The sequence below is a fragment of the Podarcis raffonei genome, chromosome 13, assembly GCF_027172205.1.
Source record: "Podarcis raffonei isolate rPodRaf1 chromosome 13, rPodRaf1.pri, whole genome shotgun sequence".
NCBI classification, from domain to species: domain Eukaryota; kingdom Metazoa; phylum Chordata; class Lepidosauria; order Squamata; family Lacertidae; genus Podarcis; species Podarcis raffonei.
In genome coordinates, this window is record NC_070614.1 from 883,682 (window position 1) to 910,211 (window position 26,530).

Sequence of the window (26,530 nt, forward strand, 5' to 3'; positions counted from 1 at the left end):
CCTAGAGCATCCTTCCCCATACCTGGAGGGTGCCAGGTTAAGGTAAGGATGCTCATGGCACTGTCCCCAACAGACAGTGGCTGCTGTTCGCTGGATTCAAAGACAACCTGGAGGACTTGCTGCGTCTTTGACCGGCAATGAGATGATGCTCACACAAACCTTCCTCAAACAGGGCAAGTTCCCTGCAGTGCTGGACACTAGCCAAAGTGCCCCCCTTTTCAGAAAAAAGTTGAAGGCAGCCCAAGGAGTTCGTCTTTTAAGTCCAAAGTTCAGAGCACAGAGTTCAGAGTTCAGGAGAATGAAGCTTGAGAGGTGGGACGGCTCCTGTAGATCTGCTGCAAATTGTCCCCACAAAGGACATTTGTAGCCTGGCGCAAGGTGCAGCCAGCCCTGGGCAGCTGAGCCCATGTGCTTCTCAGCACTGAGAAAGGATTAGGCTCTTCCTTTTGCTTTGAGAGACAGAGAGAGAGGGTTGCGGGAGCTCCGCCTGCCTGCCTATTTGTCAAGGAGGGAGCGATGGAGAGCTTGCTGCAACTCTGCCTCCTCCTCCTCCTGCCGCCGCCGCTCCAGGTCCTGCTGCTCACGAACGGAAAGCTCCATAGCCAGGCGCAGGTCCCGATCGAAACTGGAAGATTCCTGGAGAGAGGCGGAGGCTGGAGTAGCCAAGAAGCTTTCCTGCAAAGCCCTGGGGGAGAGGAAGAGAGATGGAGTGAAACACTTAACCAGCTGCCTAACACAGAGCCTGCTTTCCTAACACTCCCTGCTTTTCTGGGGCAAAGCCCCCCCTCCCCCCAATGCATGGAGAGCAACGCTCCCGAGCAGAGGCATCAAGGACCTGCTGGAACAGCTGTGAGAGCTAGAGCCACAGCAAGGAAATGCCTGGGTCTTGCCAGGAAGCTGCTATGCCTCCACACCCCCTCCCAGGTCAGTGTTTGCAGGGAACTTAACTGGACCAGCCGAATGATGCGCAGGTGCTTAGGATGTATATTCATCCTCCCCACCGCCCTTTGTGGGCGACTTTTGTGTTTCTCACTCTCACATACTCAATTTTCATGGAAGGAAAGGAGGCCAGGATGGCTTTAAACGAGGGTTAGACCAATGCATGAAGGAGAAGGCTATCGGCCGCCACTAGCCAGGATGGCTCTGCTCTGCCACCACGGCTGGAGGTGAGGCAGCTACACTTCTGAACACCACTTGCTGGAAGCCACAAGAGGGAGAGGTGCCCTGCTCTTTGGTTCAGGTCCTGCTTGCTGGTTTCGCGCAGGCATCTGGTTGGCCACACTGAGGACAGGGTGCTGGACTAGATGGGTCCCCCTTGGCTAGATCCAGCAGGCGCTTCGGATGCTCATAAAAGTCTCCCACCCACAAACAGAAAAGGCAGAAGATGCTGCAGAAGCTACACAGAAAAGGAGTGACGACAGGCTCAGCCTGAACTAAGACTGTAATGCCCCCTCCTTTTACGTGGTCCCTCCGAGGCCTGGAAAGGGGGAGAATGATGAGCAGATGGTGAATGAGAGAGAGAGAATGGGTGGATGAATGAACCAGGACTGTCCCACACACTTCTTGCTTTGGGTCCACTCAGGGTTGTTGATATGTGGCCTCTGATCACCTTCCCACAAGGGAATGTGGTCCCCAACTTGGAAAGGGCCACCCACCCCTGCTATGAGCAGCTGCAGCAGAGTTGATGAAAAGCACTTAGCAGCCCTGCTCTACTCCTGCACTTTCCACATATTCCATCCCTCTCCCACCAGAAACCCCTGGTAGATGGGAGCTCCTGCATGGGAAGGCCAGGCAAGGGAGCGTGAGATACTCCCTGTCACTAGCAACAGATGCTCCAAGCCAGGGCTGGGGAACACCTGGAGCTCTCCAGCTGTTGCTGGGAATCCAACTCCCATCAGATCCAGTCAGGACGATGTGGTCAGGGATGATGGGAGCTGGAGTTTAATAACAGATTCCTCTGGTTCCTCCTCCCTGCTCTACAGTAAACCCTGGATGGGGCTCAGCTTCCTAGCACCTGGTGGTGAGTAACTCCTCATGTTTAGCAAGAAGGAACATTACCTTTGATACTGAAGGTTGAGGTCCTGTGAGTAAGAGACAGCCCCATTCAAGTCTGGTCCCAAAGCCTCCTGAGAAAGACACCAGAGCAGTTAATACCAGTGACAATTTGAGACGCACACTCACACATCATGCAGAAGTGGCTGGTGCTGGGGGTTTAATACCATTGATATCTTTTCTAACCCACTTTTCTATTGGATGCATTAAAATGACTTACAAAAACTCAGAACAAACCAATCTAAAAAACTAAACACGGCAAGATGTGATAATAGTAAAACACTAGCATTAAACTAGCATGTTAATTCAGAAGCCAAACAATCCTTAAAAGTAGCAACACTAAACATGAAAGCCTCAGTGGTTTTGCTGTGGGTTTTTTAAAGTCTCCAGGGTTACCAAAAAGCAAACACATGAAGGAGCTTGGTGGATCTCTCCTAAAATGGAGATCTAATACTGCCCTCAGCTCAGTGGCAGAGCACATATTTGACATGCAGAGGGTTCTGGGTTTTATCCCTGACATCGCAGACAGGGCTGGGGAAGGAGACCTGACTGAAACCAGAGCTGCTGCCAGTCAGTGTAGGCCAGTGATGAGGAACCTGTGGCCCACCAGAAACTGTTGAATGCCAGGTCCCATCATCCACCGCTAGCATGGCCAATGGGAGTGGTGGTCCTGCAACATCCAGAGGGCCACAGGTTCTCCATCTCCAGGAGAGACCAGTGGTCTCAGTATAAAGCAGCTTCTTGAATTCTTTTTGACATGCATTGTTGCATTTCCCTCAGAAAGTGGTGGACTCTCCTTCCTTGGAGGTTGGGGAACATGGTTCACATGCATCGTCTGAAGACCCCATTTGCCAGATCCCCTGGCCTTTCCTGTGCTCTGATTATTTCACACAAGAATTCTCCCATTATGCTGCTGTCCCAACTCCGCCTCCTCAGGTGGCCCCTTCTGCAGCGTGAGAAAAGAGCAGGGGCAAAGCTCAGCAAGGCCGTCCAAGCTCATGAGAAGTTGGCCAGGGGTGTGAAGTAAGGGAATGGGAAAAGATCCTTGAGCAAGAGGGGCTCACTCTGTTCTGGCCAGACTCCATCAGGCTCTGCTGGATAGCAAACTGCATGATCTCGTTGTCTTCATCCTGCACCCGGACATTCCTGCCATCGTCCTGAATGTGATAGGATTTAGGGATCTCAAAGACGGACTGGTCGACCACAAAGGCAGAGGCTGGAGTAGCCATGTGTGGGGGGGAAAAGGACACCAAGCATTAACACCAGGGATTGGCAGAAAGCCCACAAAGCAGAAAGCAGAGGTGTAGCAGTATTATTTCATTTGGCTTGCTGGCTTAAGGATGTAATTCTCTCTTAGGGTGAAAAATGGTTTAGCCCAAGGGTGAAGATGCTGACGATGGGCCCACAGCTCAGGCGGAGCACCTGCTTGGCACAAAGGATGCCCCAGGGTCAGTCCTGGGTGTCCCCCATTAAAAGGATACGGACTAACACGCCACAGTCTTTGCTCCTCCTCCAACCCTGGATGGAATCAGCCTTGGTCGCCCTGGTGGATGGCCCGTGTCAGGAGAGGGACCGTTCCTTGATCTCTCAGCGACCTTCAATACCGCTGACTGCGGCATCTTCCTAGATAGCTTCTGTGGCATGGATATCAAGGGGAGTGGACGACTACAGAAGGTGCAGAAACACTGGAGGAGTGCTCTTCAACTCCAAGGGGCACTATTTGGTATCCAATGCTATCCAGTATCTATATGAAGCTCCTGGGAATGGCCATTAGGAGTTTGGGAGCACGGCACCATCAGTATGCAAAGCTCCAGGGCTCTGGACATATCTTGAACGAAAAATAGGGAAAGCAGGGAACATCTTTTCACCTCTATCATGGCAACCAGGTGAGCATACAATGTCCACTGCTCTATTTAACAGTAGTGCAGAATCAAATAATAGGGTCACTGAACTGGTCTATCCAGTGGTACACCCCATGAGAAATAAGAAAATAGGAGAGACTTCCACAACATGGTGGCTCTCCAGATGTTGCTGGACTCTTGCCATCTCTGACTGCTGGCCATATTGGCTGGGGCTGATGGAAGGTGGAGTTTGCAACCAGTTTGTGAAGGATGCGTTATTGCGTTGAGCATTTTAATTTGTTGTGCAGCGAACATAATAAGGGATCCATAAACACCTAGAGGACCACACATTGGGGAAGATGGCACTGTCTATCCCTCTGCTGCGCAATGCTTTGGGAGATGATCTCAGGTGAAAAGTGGGTTTTAAATATATAAAAATGAAGGAGATATCTTGTACACCGTATTTTTCGCACTATAGGACGCACCGGTCCATAGGACGCACCTAGATTTGGGGGGGGAAATAAAGGGGAAAAAATTTATTTTCCCCCCCCAGGCGGGGGGCTGGGGCGGGGAAGCCCGAGCTTCCCCCTCCCCCAGAACGGGACCCAGAGCCATGCCGAAGCTGCGCGCAGCTTTGGCATCGCCCTGGGAGCTTGCGGGGCTGGGGGAAGAGGAAGCCCTCCGCCAGCCTCCAAACCATGTCGGGAGACAGCGGGATGGCGCGCTGCGCCTCTCCCGCTGTCTCCCAGGTTTGCGGGGCTGGCGACGGGGAGGAGCAGGCTTCTCCCCCCCGCCAGCCTTCTAGCCAAGTCGGGGGACAGTGGGAAGGGCGTGCTGCGCCTCTCCCGCTGTCTCCCGAGTTTGTGGGGCTGGCGACGGGGAGGAGCAGGCTTCTCCCCCCCGCCAGCCTTCTAGCCAAGTCGGGGGACAGCAGGAAGGGCGCGCTGCGCCTCTCCCGCTGTCTCCCGAGTTTGCGGGGCTGGCGACGGGGAGGAGCAGGCTTCTCCCCCCGCCAGCCTTCTAACCAAGTCGGGGGACAGCAGGAAGGGCGCGCTGCGCCTCTCCCGCTGTCTCCCGAGTTTGCGGGGCTGGCGACGGGGAGGAGCAGGCTTCTCCCCCCCCCCCGCCAGCCTTCTAGCCAAGTCGGGGGATAGCAGGAAGGGCGCGCTGCGCCTCTCCCGCTGTCTCCCGAGTTTGCGGGGCTGGCGACGGGGAGGAGCAGGCTTCTCCCCCCGCCAGCCTTCTAACCAAGTCGGGGGACAGCGGGATGGCGGCGTTCCGCCTCCCCGCTGTCCCCCGAGCTTGTGGGGCTGGCGGTGAGGCTCTCCTGAAGCCTGGAGAGCGAGAGGGGTCGGTGCGCACCGACCCCTCTCGCTCTCCAGGCTTCAGCGAAAGCCTGCATTCGCACCATAGGACGCACACACATTTCCCCTTCATTTTTGGAGGGGGAAAAGTGCGTCCTATAGTGCGAAAAATATGGTAATTCAGCCTGTGTGAAGGCGCAACCAGGAGCAAAGAGGTCCACACATTTTGTCCACTTAAATCTGAATGCCACAGAGTCTCCCAGAGGAATATCCCAATCTGGAAACCAAAGGGTTCCTCTTACTTGAGTTCCTCCCTCAAACCCTGGAGCAGCTCTCTCACCAGATGGCTGCTGTGCCCCATCTGAAGCCTGGGGAGACGCCTCTTCTGCTGTGCTGCAACCGTTCACATTCCCAAAAGTAATGCGAGCATTGAGGATGTGGAACAATGGGATCTCTGCAGTTTGGGGGAAGGGAAGAGGGACAGGAGAGGTAGAGCAAGGTCACCAGTTATCCTCATCACCACAGTTTGCTTTGAAGGTGCCCCAAGACAAGAAGCACCATTCAAGAGGGGAGGGGGTTGATGTCTTGAACATGGTGGCAGGTGGGGGGCAGGAAGAGGGAACCGCCAGCACAAAAAGGGTCATACCGATTTTAACTGGAAATCCAGGAGGAAAGTCCAAGGTGATGAAGTCTTTGAGTTGAGCAAAATGTGCACTGGTTCTGGCCATCAAGTCCACAATGGGGGTGACCTGCTCCACAAGGGAGAGGGGAAACTGTTCGGACATCCACAAGTTGGCTTTAAACCTACCAGAGATGAAAGTGTCATAAACACATCTGCCCCCAAGTAGAGAAATACAGCATGAGACAGTAAGCAGTCCACCTCCCCCTCTCTCTGACACAGAATGCAATGTTGATAAGGAGCTAGCAGAGTGGGAGGGTGAGAAGTCAGCTCGCTCAAGATGCGCAGGCCGTGTCGTACTACAGCTCCCAGATGGGCGCAGAGAATCAGTGCACGCCCTCATAGATTCTGGAGCACCCACAGACTTGGACTTGGTGGAGAGGTTGGGGTTGGCCATGCAGAGTTTGGAGCTCCCTCTGGAAGTGCAGACCATCGATGGGCACCCCTTATTGTCGGGGAGCATCTCAGACACCACGATGCCAATAGGCCTCGAGTTGCCGGGCCACCAAGAGACAATATCATTCTTAAGCTCATCTCAAAGAGGGGGGGAATGCCAAGCCAGTGACTTAAAACATGGACCAAGTGAATATTGTCTCTTGACTCAAGCCTTGACAAAAGCAAGCATCGCTAATGCTTCTGCACCGGGGGAAATGACATCCTTACACAAAGCAAGCAAGATTTTGGGGAGATGTTGGGCTTCTAATGGAGGCCCCCCAGCTGCAGTTGGTGGAGGATTTCTAAAATAAAAGGTGCTGTGGCTTGAGTTATCCTGGAAGACTTCTCTGACTCCCAGGTTCCTGGGGACCATGCTGTGAAGGGCTCTCTCACTGAATGGGGCTCAGCGCAGGCTCAAATCAAGTGCTGCGAGGCTGCTCCAGCAGCAACTCATGGTCCAGCAGGGAGTGGGCCTGACTTCTGCAGGGAGCATCTGTTCCTCCAGAGAGAAACAGAGTGCAGGATTTGCAAGCTGGGGCGCAAGAGAAAGGGAGGGGAAACTGAATCAAAGATAACAGGACATTCAACAGAGTAGTAGCTTTACTTCTGAGTCCGGATGGTCACTTCTTTGGGTCTCCCGATATCTCTGTCTTTCAGGTCAAACTGAGGGTTGAAATATTCCTCAGGAGTGATGGCTGTAGGGTTGTTGGTTGTGGCGTATTCTGTCGTGAGGTCCTGGGGGAAAGAGAAGAGCACAAGGTGGGTGACCAGCAAGGCTTGGCAGAAACTCTTGGCTATCTGTCCAGGTTGCCTCAAAAGCCAATGGTGTCCCCAAAACAGAAGCCCAGGAGATCAGTCGCAGTGGGCCAAGGCTTCCCAACTCAGCAGGTCAGCTGCTCAGAGGGAGAGAGGGGGATTTGGCCTCAAACTGAGTTGGCTCATCAGGCAAAAACAGAGGGCAGGATCGGCACAGGGAAACATGAAGGTATCTGAAGGAAGACAGCCAATGGGGGTGCAGTGGACCGTGTTAGACTAGGACCTGGGAGACCAGGGTTCAAATCTTCAGACCGGTCACTCACCCTCAGCTTCACCTACCTCACAGGGTTGTTGTGAGGAGAAAATGAGAAGAACTATGTGCACCACCTTTAGCACCATGGGAGAAAGGTGGAATATAAATGAAATAAAGTGCTGGCCTTTCACCAGAGGACTTCCAACATTTATTTGCTTTACATTTACACAAATTTATATTTTGAGGAGTTGAAGGCAGAACATCTTGGTCGGTCCCCTTGCTTGCTCCGATTAGTAAGGCGTGGGGCACCTCCAGCCCTGAGGCCAAATGAGGCCTGTCAGGCTTCTGCCTTCCGCCCTACATGGCTGGCCCAAAAGGGGTCTTCCAATGCAAAGCCCCCAGCTTCCAAGTGCAGGGCAGGCCTCTCAGCTGATCAGCATTACAGGGAGCCCATCTTCAAATGAGGCTTCTCCTTTGAAGTTTGGCAGGCATTAACCACCTAACGTAATTACATAATAATGTCATTATGACATCAGCTGATTGACATACAGGTGGTCCTGCCCACCTATCAAAGTTGCTCGAATCCCTTTCTCCACCCCTGGTCTAACCGTGAGAAAATAACACAAGCTGCTGGGAAGGAGCTCAGGCCAACTCCTGCTTTTAAGTCCATGTTTATTACCGTATTTTTCGCTCTATAAGACGCACCAGACCACAAGACGCACCTAGTTTTTGGAGGAGGAAAACAAGAAAAAAAAATATTCTGAATCTCAGAAGCCAGAACAGCAAGAGGGATCGCTGCACAGTGAAAGCAGTAATCCCTCTTGCTGTTCTGGCTTCTGGGATAGCTGTGCAGCCTGCATTCACTCCATAAGACGCACACACATTTCCCTTTACTTTTTAGGAGGGAAAAAGTAAGTCTTATAGAGCAAAAAATACGGTATTTATTTTTAAATCAGCAACATACTGTGCTGTTTTATTCTTTTTTAAAAATATTTTTTATTAAGGATTTTCTTGTTTTACAGAAGTGTAGTGCCTCGTATTTTTTTCTTCTTCTTCCATGTAACATTTTTACAAATCCGTTTCATTTGTTGAGGCATTAGGGGGAGAAGAAAAAAGAAAGAAAAAAGAAAGGGGGGTGGAGAGAGGGAAGATGGATGGGGGTGGGGTCGGGTGGCGGTGTTTCTATTATGTTTAATGTATGTAGAGTTTGGTGTCAGCGTTGCTTGTGTTGTTCACTTGTGTTCCTTTGGTGGTGAGAGAGGTTGGGGTTGGCCTAGGGTGTGATTGTTTGCTTGTGATTGGCTGTGGTGATCTTTGTTTTCGTGTGTGAGTGAGGTGGGTGTGTGTTTTGGATCAGGTTAGCCATATTGATTTGTATGCTGTTGGTGGATTATTGTCATTGTCCTGTTGGGCTGTGTATGTGATAAAGGGGAGCCATACCGGGGTGAAGGCGTCTTCTTCTGTTTGTCCCCGTGTCAGTTTCAGTTTATTAGTTAATTTTTCTAGTAGGGCTGTTTCCCATACTATTTGGTACCATTGGTGCATGCTTACTCCTGACAGGTCTCTCCAGTGTCTGGTTATGGTGTTTCTGGCTGCTGAGAGCAGGTGGGTTATGAGTTCTTTGTGGTGTAAATGGGCATTGTTGTCTTGGAAGATGTTTAGTAGGGGCAATTCTGGGGTGATGTCTATTACTTGCTTAGTCATTTTACATATTTCTTGTATGGCTGTTGTCCAGAATAGTTGAATTTTGGGACACTCCCACCACATGTGGAGGTATGTGCCTGTGGAGGTGCACCCTCTCCAGCATTTTGGTGAGGTTCCTGGGTGTATTAGTGCTAGTTTCCTTGGTGTTAGGTACCACCTGTAGGTGAGTTTCAGTGTGAGTTCTTTTCTTTTCGTTGATATGGATTTAAAGGGGGGTTTAGACCACATTCTGGTCCATTGAGTGGGGTTAATCTCATAGCCTATGTCATTCTCCCATTGTTTTTTGATTGCGTCTAGGGGATTTGCGGGGTTTTGGAGTAGTATTTTGTATATTGCGGATACCGTCCCTTTACCGTTTCCCTTTGTTGTTAGGAGGAGGTTTTCGAAGGTTGTCAGGGGCCTAGTTGCTGCTGATTTTACTGTTGGGTTGTTTAAGAGGGCATGTAGTTGGTGTTGTGTTAACCAGGTCATTTGGGTGTCTTCTAGTTTGTCTTGTATTTCTTGTGTTGACAAGGGTTTGTTATTTTTATAAAACTCTATTAGGCGATATAAGCCTTTGGTTCGCCAGGTTTTTATCTGGAGGTTTTGTGCTGCATGGTGGAATAATGGGTGGTACGCCAGGGGGATTAGTGGGGATGGGGTTGGGGATAGTTTGCCTATTCGTGTTTTCCATGCTTTGAGCATGGTCTGTGTGTACCTGTTAAGTGTTGTGGGAATTTTCTTTAGTTTGTTTGGGAGGAGTGGGTATGTTGTGGTGCAGGTGTTTTCAATTGTGTCCCTCTCTAGGTGTACCCATTGTTTTGTCTCATCTTCTAGTATATATGGGATTATATGGCGTATTTGGTTGGCATTGTAATATGCTTCTATGTTGGGGATTCCCCATCCTCCTTCTGAGGTTGGGAGGTGCAGGTATATGGGGCTTATTCTTGGTTTTTTATGTGAGAAGATGAAAGAGTGTAGTTTTCTCTGCCAACTGCGAAGTTGGGTTGAGGGGATCCAGGTTGAGAGGGTTTGGAATAGGTAGGTTAGTTTTGGGACTGTGATCATTTTGATCATGGCTATTTTGTCTGAGAGAGTGAAATTCATGTTATTCCATCTCTTTAGGTCTTTGTTAATTTGTCGCCACAGGGGCTTGTAGTTGTGGAGGTACAATTTATTGAGGTTTCTGGTTATTTGTACCCCTAGGTATCTGAACTTGGTGTGGCAAAGTTTTATTTTGGTGACCTTCGTGAGTTCTTTTTGGGTGTGAGGAGGGGTGTTGAAGCACATAGCTTCTGACTTTGTAAAATTTACCTGTAGGCCCGACACCATTGCAAATGTGTTGAGTTCTCTGATTAGGGAGGTTGCTGTGCTTATGGGGTCTGGTGTTGTGACCATTAGGTCATCTGCAAAGAGCCCTAATTTATAGGTTCTGCCTTTTATTTCCACTCCCTTGATGTCTGTGGCTGCTCGGATGCGGATTGCTAAGGGTTCCAGAGCCAGGATAAATAAGAAGGGAGACAGTGGGCATCCTTGTTTCGTGCCTCTTTGGATAGCTATAGTATTAGAATCCATATTGTTAGTTCTGCATTTTGCTGAGGCTTGGGAGTATATTTGTTTGAGGATTTGTAGGAAGTTGGGGCCAAATTTCATGTTAGTTAGTACTGCTAATATGTATTTCCACTCCAAGCAATCAAAGGCTTTGAGGATGTCTAGGGACATAATTGTCAATGGGAGTTTAGTTGCCTTGCTGTGTTCGATCAGGTTCAGTAGTTTCCTGATGGGGTCTGTTATATTGCGGCCAGGGACAAAGCCAGTCTGGTCTGGGGCTATTAACTTGTGTAGGAAGATTTTTAGGCGGTTGGCCAAGATTGATGTGAATATCTTGTAGTCTTGGTTTATTAATGAGATTGGGCGGTATGATTCTACTTTGAGGCTATCTTTTAGTGGTTTTGGGATGGAGACTATTTTGGAGTGGGTCCAGGTTTTGGGGATGGGGCCCCCTTTTATGATGTCGTTGAATAGGCGGGTCATGTAGGGCATCAAGGATTCTTTGAATTTCCTATAGAATTCTGCTGTGAAGCCGTCTGGGCCTGGGGCTTTGTGTGGTTTCAGGTTTTTGAGGACCGCATCTATTTCCTCTGGGGTGATAGGGCTGTCCATGAATTCCTGTTCTTCATTAGTTAGGGTAGGCATGGTCAGTCCTGCTAGAAATGTTCTGATTTCCTTCTCTGGTGGGTTATGGGAGGTGTATAGGTTGGAGTAGAATTCTGCAAATTCTGAGGTTATTTCTTCGGGGGAGAATGTTATGTTGCCGTCTTTTTTGGTGATGCAGTGTATTCTTGTTTTGAGTGCTTTTTTCCTACATCTATTTGCTAGTAATCTGGAGTTTTTCCCTCCATATTCGTAGAAACGTTGTTTAGAGTATAGAATGTTGATCATTGTTTTGTTAATTTCTAGGGAGTCTAGTTCTCTCCGTTTTGGTTCTATAAGTTTGAGGAGTTTTTTAGATCCTGTTTGTTTGTAGCGTGATGAGAGGGCTGTGATGTCTTGTTCTATTTTGCTAATTTTTGAGGAGGTTTGTTTTTTAAGGAATGTTTTCTCTTTTATGCAAGCTCCTCTGGTGACCGCTTTCATTGCGTCCCATAGGAGGGGGGTTGTTATATTGTCTACATCGTTTTCCTTGAAGTAGTTTTGGAGGGTTTTTGTGAGACTCTCTCTAATTTGTTTGTTTGTAGTTAGGATGGGACTGAAGGACCATGATGGGGTGGTTTGTGTTCCTTCTCCTATTTTAACGATGACTTCTACTGGGGCGTGATATGTGATTTTAATGTTACCTATGTTTGTTGATTCTACTGAGGGGATCAGACCCTGTGTGAGTAGAATGCTGTCCAGTCTGGACACTGTATCATGGCGTCCCGACTGGAATGTATGGCTGATGTCTCCCGGGTTTTGCTCACCCCAAATGTCGTAGAGACCCCTGTTTTTTAGCATTTTTAGTAACTTGTAAGAGTTCCTAGTTGTTGGGGGTTTCCTTTGGAGGAAGGTTGCCCATGGGGTTGTGGGGTGGGTATCTTTCAGGGATAAACCTTTCATATTTAGATTGAGGTCCCCTCCTAGGATTGCTTCCCCTTCAGAGAATGAGAGGAATTTGTTTAGTGTCTTCTGGAAGAATTCTAATTTTTTCGTGTTTGGGGCATATATGGAGCCGATTGTCAGTTTGATTTTGCCATCTAGTGTCCCTTTAGCGAAAATGAACCTGCCTTTTTTGTCCTTGAGGACTGTTGTGGCAGTGAAGTTCAGGTCTCTACTGAGTATTATGGCTACACCACGAGCTTTCCCTGAGCCTTGTGCGACCCACTGTTGACTGAAGCGGGGGTCGCTCAGGAGTTTGCTGCCTTTGAGTGGGTTGTGTATTTCTTGTAGGAAGGTGATGTGTGGTTTCATGGTGTTTATGTATGAGGTGATGCGTTTTCTTTTGATGGGGTTTCCCAGCCCCCTCACATTTAATGTGATTGCTTTTAGGTTAGCCATCTCGCTTATGTGGGGCGATTCCCTGCCAACCCGTTCGGGTTGTCTTGTGTCTCTCTCTTCGTGTTGTTTAAAGAACCAGTGGGGTTGCGCTGACCTAGGGTGTGGTGGGTGGGGGGCTAGTGGGATTAGAGTGAGATTTGGGTTAAAGAGTAGGGGGTAAGGTGTAGGGAGTTTCCTATATGTAGTCATATAGGTGTTTGTTTGGGGTATTTTGGGCCATCTGGCATTTAGCCGGTTGGTCCTAGGTCTCAGCTGGTGTGGAAGGCCATGTTCAAGGACAGGCCATCCCCCCTGTTGTCTGCGATAGGGGGTGATCAGCGAGACAGTGTGAAGTGACTTTGTAACGTCGCTGTCAGGTATAAGGTTCGTAAGCAATGTTGCCAATGTTATGAGCAACATTGTTGGTGTGTTGGGGTGGGGATGTGGGTGCTGGTACGCTCTGGTGCCACCATAGTGCTGGTTGGGTATCAGATTTTAGCCTGATTGTGGGTTGTGTTATTAAGGTTGGAGTTGTTTTTCCTTAGTATGGAGTATGAGGATGTTGAAGGTGTGGGTGATGGGGAATGTGGTTGAGGTCGTCTGGACTGGTGTTGGGGTGGGGATTTCTGTGGGGGTGCGGGGCTGGGGGGGATGTTGATGGTGTTAACTAAATCTATGTTTTGGGGGGGAGAGAGGGGGAGGGGGGGAAATCACCAGTCCTTCAGTTTGTGGTTTTTCCCTGGTTGCTTCATTCAGTTGGGGTTGTTGTTGTTGTTGTTGTAGGGTTGTCCATCTGCGATGAATTGGTTTGGTTAATCTTGGTCTGGTTTCTTGTGTCGTATGGCCGGCGGGACGGTTCTGAGCATGATGCTTGCCTGTATTGGTTTGCGTTGTTGTGCCGCTTCTGTTGTTTCTTTTTCTTCTGTACCGTCGTTCAGTTGTTTGCTGTTGTTTCCTCGTGGTTGGGGCTGTCACTTGGTGGGTTTGTCGGTTGTCATTCCGGTGGGAGGTCGAGTTCAAGGTTCTTTAGTAGTTGCAGGGCCTCAGGTATGTTGGTAGCCATGTGTTGTGTTGTATTGGTTGTTACAATGAGGCGGAAGGGGAAGCCCCATCGGTATTTGATCCCTGCTTGTTGGAGACGCTGGGTGCATGGGCGCAGGCTTTTCCTCCGGTTTAGGGTATCCTGAGATAGGTCCTGTAGGGCCAGAATGGGGGTTTCTCCATATCGAAGGTTGCTTGAGTTTCTGAGGTGGTGCCATATCTCTTCTTTTTGTAGCGTGTGAAGCATACAATGATGTCTCTTGGGGGGGCGCTGGGTTTTGGCATAGGTTTTAGGGCTCTGTGAGCCCTCTCCAAGTCAGCTGCCTCAAGTTTCAGGCTTGGGATTGTGTTTTTCAGCCAGCGTATAATTAGGTCTGCTGGGCTTTTCTCCTCTGTTTTTTCAGGAAAGTTGCGGAAGCGGATGTTACAACGTCTATTGCGGTCTTCAAGGTCGGCTTGCTTAATTTTCATCTCTCTGTGTTCTGCTTCCATTTGGTTTACCAGTTCGTCCAGTTTCTTGTTCACACGTGCGTTCTCCTCCCGGTATTGCTCTATTATTCTTTCTTGCATTTGGTTTTTGTTCTCTAGAGCTTCCACTTTGGAGGTTAGATTGTTGATTAGTACCTGCATGGGAGCCATTGTGGCCTTCAGTGTTTCTTCTAATCATGCTTCTAATCTTGCTTCCATTTCCCTCAGATCTCGTTTCGTTATTGGGTGGTCATCATCTTGAAGGGGAGTTACCATCTTAGCATTGTTTGCCATCTCCCTGGTTGGTGTCATCTCAGTCTCCCTGGTTTGAGGTTGGCTTGGCGTCCACTTGGGGTAGGGCGTGTGGTGGTTAGGAGTTGTGGCAGTGGTGATTCCTGAGTATTGTTGGGTTGCTGAGCTGATCAGGCTTTGGCTGGTGGCTTTTACAGAGCGTTTGGATTAGGTGGTCATTTGTGTCACTTCTAGCCTGTGTTTTAAGAACTTCTCTTGGGTTTTCTGTAGTTGCCTCAGCGATGCCACCGAGGCTGGGGGGGGAGGGTAGGTAAGCAGAGATGGGTAGACTAACGGACAGACAGTTCATATAAAGGGAGGGGGGTTAGCAGGTAGAGATGCAAGAGATTAGAGGGGTGGGGCCAGGGGAAATATGTGTTTAGAAGGGGGTTGTATATACCCCAAAGGGGTACTGGGGTCCAGTTAAGGTGGAAATTGGGGTTGGGAGTGTGCTTAGAAACAGAGACAGACAAATAGGCTATATGTAAAAGGTGGAGGGAGAAAAGGGAAGAAGAAGAAGAAAGAAAGAAGAAGGGGGGAGGCGGGGGGGAGGGGAGATTGGAGTAAAAGAGAGGAGAGAGAGAGAGACAAAAAGAGAGTTGAAAGAGAGAGGGGAGATAGTACAGTAATATCAGCGGTATTAGTTTGCAGCAGTAGTTTTAGCTATAGTATGAGGGGGGCAATTTATGATAGGGTGATATGAATGTGTGTATGTGTTTCCTTTAGGGGAAGGGGGCGATGGAGAGAGGGAGGAGGGAGAGAAAAGGAGAGGAGGAGGGGGAAGGGTGGGAGAGGGAAGGAGAAGAAAAGAGAGGGGGAGAGGGGAGGAGGGAGGGAGGGTGAGCTGCTGCAATGGTATGGGGGAAAGTCTTATTTTAAAAGAGGGGGTGGGGGGAAAGGGCTCCCCTCTCAAAAACAAACTGACGGACAGGCTAAAAAGGGGGGGTTGATTTTAAAAAATAAAGGGGATAGAAAACAAAATTGGGGGTGGAAAATGAAAGGTGGGATAAAGGGAAAAAATGAGGAGGGGTGAAGAGAGAGAGGGGAGAGCAAAAAGGGAGAGAAAAATAAAAGGGGGGAGTTGAGGGGGATAGTATCAATAACAATAGCAGTGATATAGAGGAAATTTTTGTTTTAAAAGAGAGTGGTGGTCGTAGCTGGCGGCGAAAGATTCCCCCCTCAAGAACAAGCCAACAAATAGAAAAGAAAGGGCTTAAAAAGAGAGAGGGGGAAAAAATGTGTGGTTTTTTTAAAAAAATAAAAAATACAAAAAATAATAATATTTCCCCCTAATTATTGTTATTATTTTTTGTTTGTAAAAAAGTAATTAAAAATGTACAGGTAAAAGATAAAAATGAGAATTAAAGGTAAAAAAAGGGGGGGTTGTCTTTGGATAGATAGATATAGATAGATAGATAGATAGATAGATAGATAGATAGATAGATAGAGCTTTTTATTTTTTTAAAAAATGAGTAAAGTATAGGTAAAACAGGATAGGTAAAAGAGAGTGGAAAGTCTGGGGCGAAGTGGCAGTCACAGGAAATGGCGTGTGATGGTTCAGGGCTGTTTTCTGGGTACTGCCATTTTAATTCTTAAGGGGGGACTTTGAAGTGAAAATAAAATGAGGTTTAAATTGAGGGTGTGTGTGTGTGGAGAAGTGTGTCTTTAAATAGTGTGTAGAAAAGATAGAAATAAAAATAAAGATTCAAATAAAGGGTGGCTGCAGCAGCAGTGGCCCCTCTTTTAAAAAGAAAAATGATAAAAGTAGGTATATGGGGGGGGGGGAATAAAAAAGATTTTCTTTTTTAAAAAAAGGGGGAAAGGGAGAGGGGTAGGAAGGGGTTTAAAAAAAGGATATTTTTAAAAAAAAAAAAGGAGAAAAGAAGGGGGTAGTTTCTTCCTTTCTGCGATCTCCTTTGTCATCCTTTGTCATGCGGCTTTGCATGGAGGGGTAGGCTCCGGTCGGCTCAGCCACGTGTTTTTTCGGAGCCTCTTTTGCCTTCCCGTGCTCACCTACCTCCCCTCTTCTTTGTCGGCAGAGATGGGGGCAGCAGCGATAAAGTAAAGTTAGGGCTCCTTTTTCTTTCTTTTTCTTCTTCTTTCCCCCTTTTCTTTTTCTCCCTCTCTGCGTTAGCTCCACTGTCTTCCTGGATTTGGAGCTCCTCTCGGCTGTTGGGGGGGGTGGTCGGGTGCCTTTCCGGCTCAATCAAGGTCGTGGGGGGGTGTGTGTTGGCTCCTTTGAAGGACGCCCCGGGCACCCCCGATTCCTCTCCGTTGGCAGTGTTGGCAGCAGAAGTCCTGGGAGCCCGGGAATCGGCCAGACAGAGCCTTTTACTCTGGCTGGCTTCAGGAGCTCTTTTCTGCTGTGGCAGCCGCCATGCTGCCTCGCCGGAAGTCCCTTGCTGTTTTATTCTTGCATTTTTTAATGCTAGCCAGTTGAGGAACCAGGAGGTTGAAATGTGGGACAGTGAGTAAATAATAGAGGAGGAGTCCTCTTTTGCTGAAGAGATCAGTCTCAAAATACATTTTGCTCCTATCTCTGCAGTATAAAAACAGGAGTTCCTTGGCTGTTGCAGAAAAAATAACACTTCATGGTTCCAGAGGGGTAGAGGATCCAGAACACTTCTAGGCTGCCTAGAGGGACTTCCCCTCATGTTTCAAACCCAGATGCACAAACCTCTTCTCTTGGACGACATCATGAAATATAAAATTCTCTCATAAGAAATTTGTTTTGTATTAAATTTGCAGCATGAACCCTACTTTGCTCCCTTACTTTTATTCATTTTCCTTTGTCTTTCTTTATGTGTTTTCAATTGTACTGTTAGCAGTTTTCCAGTAAAAGACTTAAAACCATAAAAATGGGAAAAAAGACAATGCATTTTGCTCACCTGTTGTGCTCCGTACTCATGCTCGATGGTTCCCAAAAAGGATTCAAAGGGGTTTCTGTCAGCTGGAGGAAAGGGCGGGGGAGGAAGCACAACTGCAGTGTTATCTCTGTCAGCCCCCCATGTCATGCTAAAACCTTCCCACTGGGAAGCGTGAACAAGGCTGGCCTTTCAAAAGGGACTCTCCCCACAGCCCCAATGCAAGAGCTGGAGACGCCCCCATTGGATCTCCTGGATCTACTCCTGGAGGGCAGGACTGGAAAATGGAAAGGAATCTCACATCCTTTCCAGTGTGCAAGGATCATGGGAAAATGATTCTCCCTCTGCCTTAAATATGCACAGTAAACTGGTTTGTGATGGAATCTAACATACATGGACGCTGTAACACATGATTCTGTCACTTTAACACATGACTTGAGCTGAAGAGCCACTTCTTGTGGCAGCGCTGGCAGCTCAGAAATCTTGGGTGCAAAGTGGGTCTTAACGCAGTCATTGTCAACCTGGTGCCCTCCACGCTTTTTGGATTATTATTGACAGCCATGCCAACTGGGGTTGGTGGAAGCTGTAGCCCCAAACAACTGGAGGGCTCTAGGTTGGCAAAGCCTGCCTTAAAGGATCCAAAATAAAATGTCAGGAAGTAAGGGGCAAAATTGGCAGTTGCAATTCTGCAAAACAGCCAGCAACAGATTGCCTCCACCACTTGTGCGAGGCTGGTAAGAACATAAGAAAATACAAAGAGCCTGCTTGATCTGGCCAGTGGCTCCCCTAGACAGGCGTCCTGTTCTCACAGGGGCCAACCAGATGCCTGTGGGAAACCAGCCACTAGGATTCGAGCACAAGAGCCTTCTCCCCTCTTGTGATTTCCAGCAACTGCTATGGAGAAGCATTGCGGCCTCCGACTGTGGAGGCTGAGACAGCCATCGTGGCTGGTAGCCCTCATTAGCCCTCTCCTCCTCCATCATCTTTTACAGCTATCCAAGGTGACAATCGCTGCCTCCTGTGGGAGCGAGTTCCACAGTTTAACTATGCACTGTGTGAAGGAGGACTTTCTTTTCTCTGTCCTGAATCTTCCATCCTGAATCATTGACGTCCCCGAGTTCTAGTGTTAGGAGACAGGTAGAAATAAATTTCTCTATCCACTTTCTGCATGCCATGCATACTTTTATAAACTCTTGACTCGCCTTTTCTCTAAGCTAAGAAGTCCCAAATACTGCAGTCTTTCCTCACAGGGGAATTGCTCCATCCTCTTGATCATTTGGGTGGCCCTTTTCTAAACCGTTTACAACTCCAGATATCCTTAAAGGATACCCACACTGTTCTGACTTCCAGCTCACCCCAAAGCTGTATGAAACAGCAGCAGGCCCTGCTTAAAACAGAGCCCCAAAATAGACCAGCTGCTCTTCCCACAGCCCTCCCAGCCTCCTGAATTATAGAGCAGCAGCAGCATGCCTGTGAACACATTTCATTTTGCAGGGGACTGAATTTTGGCCAAGCCGTCACCAAGGAATTGGGTCCTAATGTCTGGGCTCAGAACCAAAGATGCCTTGCCTGCAGGAGGGTGATCAACCTCGGCCCTCTCCTCCCACAGGACCAAATTACCTTTGTATCTCCTCTTCTCTTCTTCTGTCAAGTGCTCTGTTCTGATCTTGGTCACAACATTCACGTTGTTGGCCGTATAGACCTTGAGGGAAACGAGGAGGAGGGAGAGATGTAGAGAGCCCAGCTAGTTCTAGAAGCCCCCATAGAAGTGGCTATGGGGTAACTGACAAGGAGGGTCCCAACCCATCCTCAGCCTACCCCAATTCCCAACACAAAGGTGCCAAAGCACCATCTGTTGGCCAGCTAAAGCATCTCACTAGGGCTCCTCTTGTGGAAGGGTCTCCCCAGGGAGGCTCACCTGGCGCCTTCCTTACGTAAAGCATTCCTCTTCCCTATCGCCTTTGGCTTATTAAACTATCTGTGGCCGTTTAAACTCTGAGGGGGAGTACTGTTTTTGTTTGCTACTATGGGATGCATTTTTGTAAACTGCCCTGTGATCCACAGTATAGAAATTTTAATAATAACAACAACATCTCAATATATAATATGCACAGTAAGCTCTTTGGAGGGTACAGCTAGCCTGTGTCATTTGGAGTGTCTGTAATTCTGGTAGGAAAAGAAAGGAAAATTGCATAATAACCTCCACAGCCGTACCAAAGGCCCACTGCGTCCTTTGAAAGCAGCAGGCCAAAACACCTCTCATTAAGTTCTCAAGCAGAACTTCATAGTGTAAGAGGAACACTTGATGCCTCTCAGAGACATCCCATCATCAAAACCACCTAAGAGCATAACAGCCCTGCTGGGTCAGGCCAACCGGGGCCCACCCAGTGCAGCCTCCTGTTCTCACAGTGGTCAACCAGGCGCCTCAAGGGGAAGCCCACAGTGCAGGACGCAAGCCATGAGCCCCCTCCCCTCCTGTGGCTTCCAGCAACTGGCATTCAGAAGCATTTACTGCCTCCAAATGAACATCATTGATAGCCTTCTCCTTTGTGAACTTGCCCAATCTATTTAGAGCCTCTTGACATGGAGGCTGCATTTCTCTGGAATGTTGCCTAAAGCTGCCAATGGACATTTCTTCTTAAAGCCACTGAAACTGGTCCCAGAGAGTTCCCGAGGCTCATTTCACCCTGTCTTTTGCTTGTCATGAGCACATTGCCAATCCATGTTTTTGTCAGATAGCTGTACATGCTTACACTGTGAGACAATGAAGCCCATTATTTGGTGTTTGCTTTTCCCAGACCATCTGAGGCCTTGTGAACCTCATTCATGCCACTCTTCCGAATCAGAAGCAAAGGTTTTCAGGTTGCATGCACTTTTCACCAGGTGTCAAGTCCTCATGGCTGCAAATTAAAGCTCTGTGGAAGGGGGAGATTTGTGGGCAACGCCTGGAGAAATCTTAAAATGCTGAGCAAGGCTCCTAGCTGTCAGGGAAAAGGGACATCAGTACAAGAGCAACAACTGACCTTTGCATCATAATCGCTCACCAATTCACTCTTCTCAGTTCTCCAGACCCAGAAGCCGGATGTATTTCTGCAAGAGACAGGAAGCTATCAAAGAATCTGTGCTTCTGCCTTTACAAACTGGCTGTTGGAAGTGCAACAGCAAGGACCATTGGGTTTGTAACTCAAGAACTGACTCTGTTAGTGTTAACTAGCCAAGAGGGTGCCAGGTGGAGGTGTTGCATGATGTACATGGAGGTAGCATGTACATGGAGGAGAACCATGGACTTGAGCACCTTGGGAGAAAAAGCAGCATATAAATGTGAAAGATAGATAGATAGATGATAGATAGATAGATAGATAGATAGATAGATGATAGATAGATAGATATAAATAAATACATACATACATACATACATTCACTACCCACCTCTTTAAGGAAAGAACCAGGAAGGGACTCAAACTCCCACCAGCCCCCCCGTGCACCTAGGGGAGCCCTTTACCACTCCATGGTGGCCTTGGCATAGTTTCTTATAAGGATGAGAGAGAGAGAGAGAGAGAGAGAGAGAGAGAGAAGAGGGGAAGGCTTCCTCCACCTCCTCAGAGGCTTTGGATATGGGGAGAGACAGGGGTTGGGGAGCTCTGGATGCCTCCTCTCCCTGTGCCAGACTCTGAAACTGGGGCTATGTGAGATCTAGGGCAGGGGTAGCCAACCAAGCAGCCTTACTTATGGGGGTGCCATTGCAGTTCAAAATGTCTGGAGGGCACCAGGCTGGGCAAGGCTGCTTGGGGAACAGCTGCTGGAGACCCAAACTTGAGCCTTGTCCTCCCTCCCAAAGGGCAAAGGAGAGCCTGGGAGCTCTGGCCTCCTCCTCCTCACCTTTCAAAGGCAATGTTCCTTGTGTCCAGGGAAGTGCTGATGATGGGAGAGGTGAGCCGCCTCTCCACCTCCTTGGTCTTCGGGGTCATGGAGTCTAAGGTCAGGCGCTTGATTTGCTGGGTGATCTCAAAGCGCTCTGTGGCAACCACCTTCTCATCGTGGTTCACCTCGATCAGCTCTGCCCAGTTCCCAGTATCTGGAGAGAGGAGGAAGATGCTTCTCTGGGCTCCTGGCCAGCACATGCACACAAAGGCCCTTACTTGGGAGTAAGAGAGTGATCTTTATTTGGGGAAGTAACATGACAGGCTCAGCAACAGACAGAGGGCTCAGGAGTCACAACAGACAGAGTTCAGGTGCAGAGCAAAAAGTTGAAAACTGGACGAAAGAGACAGAGAAGTTCCGGTGAGTTCCCTCGCCCACCTGACGAGCTTTTAGGGACAAGGCATGGCCTGCTCACTCACTCACCTTGTGGGGATATCAGGATTGATATCCATTGGGGGAAGAGCAGCTACTCCCAAGTGTGAAGGCAGCACCTGGTTTTTAAACTGATTGCTGGGTTTAAAATGGTATAAGGTTGGGACTTCCGGGTTAGCGCCATCGCCTAATGGCGGATTCCCTCCGAGCTCCGGAGGGAATACGCTTAGTAGGGGTCGGGTCCTGCCGCGGCGGCGACGCGGGGACCCTCAGAAACCACAGGCGCTGAAGCCTGTGGACCTGGTGACTCGGCGGGCACCATTTGCGCCCCCCCGACCCGTGAAGGAGCCTTTCTAAAGGCTTCAGAATGGGGGACGGAGAGCGGTGCGGTGCTGTGAGTCGACTGCTTCCCCTACTGAGTGAAGCCGCATGCCATGGACGGAGAGCGCTGACTTCTTTCTCTGAACATTTGGACTAAAAGTAACAACCCGTGAGTAATACGGAAATTGGACTTAAAAGGGAAATTTTTTTGGGAATTAGGCACGACCGGGTAAGGTGTAAAGAGGAAGTCCGCCTACCCGCCTTGTAAACATCTTAAAGCAAGGATTTTACAACTAAGGTTGAGAGAATACCTTTCTTTTTTGTGGATAAAATCAATTAACTCCACGTTTTGGCAATATAAGTGATTGTGCTGGAGGATAAGAGCTAACATTGAGAACGGAATTCACCCCTCCCCCAAGACCCGGGAGCGATCGGAGGGAGAGCCTGCGGAAGAGACATAAAGACTTTGACAGCTGTCAAACTAGCTGTCAAAGTTGGGAAAAAAGGAGAACTTTGTTTCTGTTGTCTTTGCTGGTTATATTCCTTACAATTTGGCAACAAATTGTTAAAAATAAAGAAGAAAAGGCTAACTTGACTTTTGGGTTGGAATTGGAAGATACTAAGAAACTAGAATCCCTCTAGAGGGGGTTTAGGACATTACAAAAATGGCTGTAAGTGGAAAAACACTGGCTGAATTGGAGAGGACTTTTTTTCTCTTGGGAAAGTTGCAGGAACAGAGTGATGTTTTGGCTACAAATGTTACAATACTGAATGGAACAGTAAATAAAGTTACTGAGCCTGGGAGGGACTTGACTCAAGGCTTTGCAGCTGAACAAGAAAAGAAATTTGAGAAATCTGAGAATGTGATGAAAGAGGAACATGATGATTTGAAGGAAAAAGAAGGAGGAGCTATAATGCCACAGATGATTGAGGAGAGCCAGAGGCCGGTTAAGATGGATATAAAGGAAAATAAGATCGGGATGATGAAAATCTGGTTCGAATTGAAGAATGGAGAATGGAGAGATCTCCCTATGTGGAGATCTGAAGACCTATGGAATACAAACCTGGCTAAAGTGGAAACTGGAGCTTTTGGGACATTTGGACTTAAGAGAAGTAAGAAACAAGATTTTGGCTCCACTTTTAAATATGGAGGCCTGGCTGGAAGAAACATGGACCTTACTGGGACAGAGCTTCTTCGAGATTGGGTGTTCAATATAAAGGACTATCAAAAAAACCGGCAGAGAGGAATTGAGAGAGAATTAAGAGCCTCGGACGTGAGGTCGCCAGGCTGACTGCAGATGGACTGATGGACTTTGGTTGGGGTTCGAAACCGGGAAAGGGGGTGGTGGGGTTTTGGGAATCCAAAGGGTGTACAATTATATTCTGTTTCATTTAATTTTGTTTTGCCACTAACATAAAAATGGGGAATTCGGGGAAGGGAATTGGGGCCGACCTTAGAAAAAGATTTTTAAGAATAAGTAATGATGTATAAAGATTGAGGTTTATAAGTTAAAATTGGTTAACTAAAATGAATTAGAGAAAATAAGGTAAAGTTTGGGGACAAGATCTTGCTGAGCTAAAAATTGGAACTGGAATACAAGAAGGGGAGGTGTGGGGAAGTCAAGGAAATTGGTCATTGACAGTAAGAAATGTAAATTTTATGTGTTTTTAATTGTGTTTTTTTGTTTTTTCTTTATTTTTTGAAAATTTCAATAAATATTTATAAAAAAAATAAAAAAAATAAAATGGTATAAGGTTGATGTTTTCCTTTATACTTTTGGATTATTATTTTTTCAACAAAATAATATTACTGTGCATCACTTTGAGTGTGTCTTTTTTTTGGCAGAGAGCCAGTGTGGGATGGAGGTTAGAGTGTCTGACTAGGCCCTGGGACAAGCCAGGGTTCAAATTCCCACTCAGCCATGAAGCTCTCTACATGAACTTGGGCCATTCCTTGCCTCTCAGACTAATCTACCTTACAGGGTTGTTGTGGGGACTAAATGAGGAAGGGGAGAACCATGTACACCACCTTGAGCTCCTTGGAGGAAAAGGTGGCATATAAATGCAACAAATAAATGAATAAATAAAAAACATTATGAACTGTTTAACCCAACAGCTTGGGGAAGCTGAAGCATTGCAAGGCACATTCTGCTTACTCCTCTGTAGACCAATAACAATAACCAAGGACAGTGATAGCCAACAATGGGTGCCCAAAGGATAGTAAAGGCCTAATGTGGTCAGGTGACATTAATGGAGCCAACTCAGGTAGGTGAAGGGCTCTGCAAGTTTCTGAATTTTGCAGAGCCCTTCTTCAAGTGGAATGAAAACACCATTTCCTGGGCTTTGTAAACAAACAAAGGTTTTCAGTTAGGCCTTTTTGCTTTACTGAGCAAGAGGCATCACCTGGGTGTCAATCCAGAAATGCATGTTGCACTCTTAGCCTTTGGGGGAAAAACCCAAACATTATCACGGAGGCCATGTACTCCACCTCTACCTGCCCCACTACAGAGAGACTGTCTTCCTGCACAACTCACAGCACAATCCTAACTATGTTTACTCAGGAGTAAGCCCTATTGAACTCAGTGGGGTTATTAGGATTGCAGCCTTACTTTCTGCCTCCAACAGACTGCTGGGTTCACTGTTGGTCGTGCCTCTGACTGATGGAAATGCCCCACCTCTTGCCCTCCAGGGCCCTGCAACCCCAGCCTGCAAGCCCTGTCGCCCTCTCTGCCTACCTTCTTCCCCCCTGAAGATCAGACTGCGCTTCCCTCGTTCCCAGCTCATGTTCTCAAATCCCAGCAGTGTGATGTCAACTCGCAGCTTTGCACCGCTCTTCCAGATGCGGCAAACATCGCTGGGGCAAACTCTGGAAACCAGCGGAACTGTTGGTAGTTGGAGAAAGGGAGAGAAAAGAAAAGTACCTTTTGCAAAAGAAGACACCAATGCCCAAGGTCCCCTGTGAGGTCAAACCCGTGGCCCACAGAGTCTGGCCTTCTGCTTCCAGGACTGGCCTCCTGGAGAGTCCCAGGAATCCCACCTGCAGCCCAGCACTGGGAGAGCAAGGCTTCAGGAACATCATGACGAGCTGCTGCATGTCAAAATTTATCACTATACGCGTAACCCAGTAGCTAGCTGTCTTACAGCATCCAATTCCAAACAATAAATCTGCATTTTGCAGACTTTTCTCTCACCTGTCCAGAATCTCCCCCCTATCAGTTTCATTGGAGGACTCCACCCCAAGTTCTAATATTACAAGGGAGGAAAATCTCTCAGCACCGCCCATGAACTCACAAACCTCTGGCAGACCCCTTTCCAATCATGCTTTTTCCTAAACTGGGTGGCGGCAGGAGGGCAGGTGAGGACCCTGCAGTCCCTCCAGATGCTGCTGGACTCCCAACTCCCACCACCAGCAGCCAGCCTTGGCAAGGGCCAGGAGAACAGGAGCTGTAGCCCAACAGGGTGTGCAGAGCAGCATGTTCCTCATCCCTAATATAGCCTTTCCTTGTAGGGAAGATGCTTTCACCTCTTGTGGTTCACTATCTAGCATGTGGTTTGTATATGTGCACTCAGGTTAAACACAGACCCTTTGGGGGCTCTTAGGGAGTTTTGGCAGGACAGACACATAGACATAGTGCAACATAACTGAAAACAAGCAAGTCCCAGTAAGAGTGAGCTGAACACAAAAGGAAATACACAGCCTCAAAGAAAAGAGAAGGAAATTTAATTTGAACGTACCCCAACTGGTGAATTCCCATTTCATTTCCACATAAAAATCTGGTGTCTGTTGGAGGAGGGAAAAGAGCACAGTTGTGATGTGTGATTCAGACTGGGGTAGGGCCTATAAAATCCAATGTGTTACTTTAAAATGAAATGAATGCAATATTGCACAAATGGCATGGAACTTGCAGCCTGCAGGCCTCATGATGATGAAGTGGCCACATCATTAAGTGGTTTCATAAAGAGAGCTTGGTCAACACACAGATGAACAGCAAGCGGTTGGCTGTTCTGGGTGCTCTTTAAGCTCTTACCACCCGCTGATCTTTGAGGCTTGCAAAAATCCCTGTGATTTGAAGCTTCAACAATCAGCCAATAGCTGAGGCTTCAAAGCGCTTTCACCAGCCATGACTTTATAAGACCCACAACTGATCTCATATATGGCAGCAGGTGGGTATGGCTTGGCCAAGTGGAGAGGTCAGGAGGGCCCAGTAAGGCCAGTGACCGAAGGTTCCCCACTGCTGTTGCATTAAGACATTAGACAGAAGTATTAGGCATCTGCTGTTCTTTTCACTGTGTTCCTCCAATGACCGCAACACCCCACTTCATAACCTTCAGCACAATTTTATGTACATCTACTCAGAAGTCCCCTTCATGGATCACTGCCTTGCCGTGGCGAAGGGGCTTGAATAACTCGGAGAAGCTATGAGCTATGCCATGCAGGGCCACCCAAGATGGACAGGTCATAGTGGAGAGTTTTGACCAAACGTGATCCACCTGGAGGAGGAACCGGCAAGCCACTCCAGTATCCCTGCCAAGAAAACTCCATGGACAAAGACAACAGGCATATAAAAGTTATGACGCTGGAAGATGAGCCCCTCAGGTCGGAAGGCGTCCAACATGCTACTGAGGAACAAGTACAAGTAGATTCAGAGCTGATGAAGCGGCTGGGCCAAAGCCGAAAGGACGCTCAGTTGCGGTTATGCCTGGAAGCGAAAGGAAAGTCCAATGCTGTAAAGAAA

The 26,530-nt window shown here is 48.2% G+C and overlaps 1 protein-coding gene across 9 annotated transcripts in view; it reads right to left on the reverse strand.

Annotated features, from left to right (window-relative positions):
• Positions 1-298: 298 nt before the first annotated feature.
• ANKRD13A (ankyrin repeat domain 13A) overlaps positions 299-26,530 on the reverse strand; it is a 35,439-nt gene continuing 9,207 nt past the window's right edge. For 6 of the 9 annotated variants that reach the window (XM_053363816.1, XM_053363815.1, XM_053363819.1 and 3 more), the window contains 12 exons: positions 25,530-25,575; positions 24,530-24,676; positions 21,060-21,255; positions 20,204-20,270; positions 18,801-18,882; positions 17,205-17,266; positions 6,916-7,046; positions 5,844-6,001; positions 5,538-5,651; positions 3,117-3,268; positions 2,059-2,126; positions 299-685 (listed from right to left, as the gene is read on the reverse strand). In XM_053363816.1, the coding sequence (XP_053219791.1) occupies positions 496-685; positions 2,059-2,126; positions 3,117-3,268; positions 5,538-5,651; positions 5,844-6,001; positions 6,916-7,046; positions 17,205-17,266; positions 18,801-18,882; positions 20,204-20,270; positions 21,060-21,255; positions 24,530-24,676; positions 25,530-25,575 (1,413 nt within the window). In that variant the 3' untranslated portion in view covers positions 299-495. Of the gene's footprint in view, positions 686-2,058; positions 2,127-3,116; positions 3,269-3,544; positions 3,881-5,537; positions 5,652-5,843; positions 6,002-6,915; positions 7,047-17,204; positions 17,267-18,800; positions 18,883-20,203; positions 20,271-21,059; positions 21,256-24,529; positions 24,677-25,529; positions 25,576-26,530 lie in introns of those variants that run through there. The other 3 variants (XM_053363817.1, XM_053363820.1, XM_053363824.1) reach the window with 3 other exon arrangements.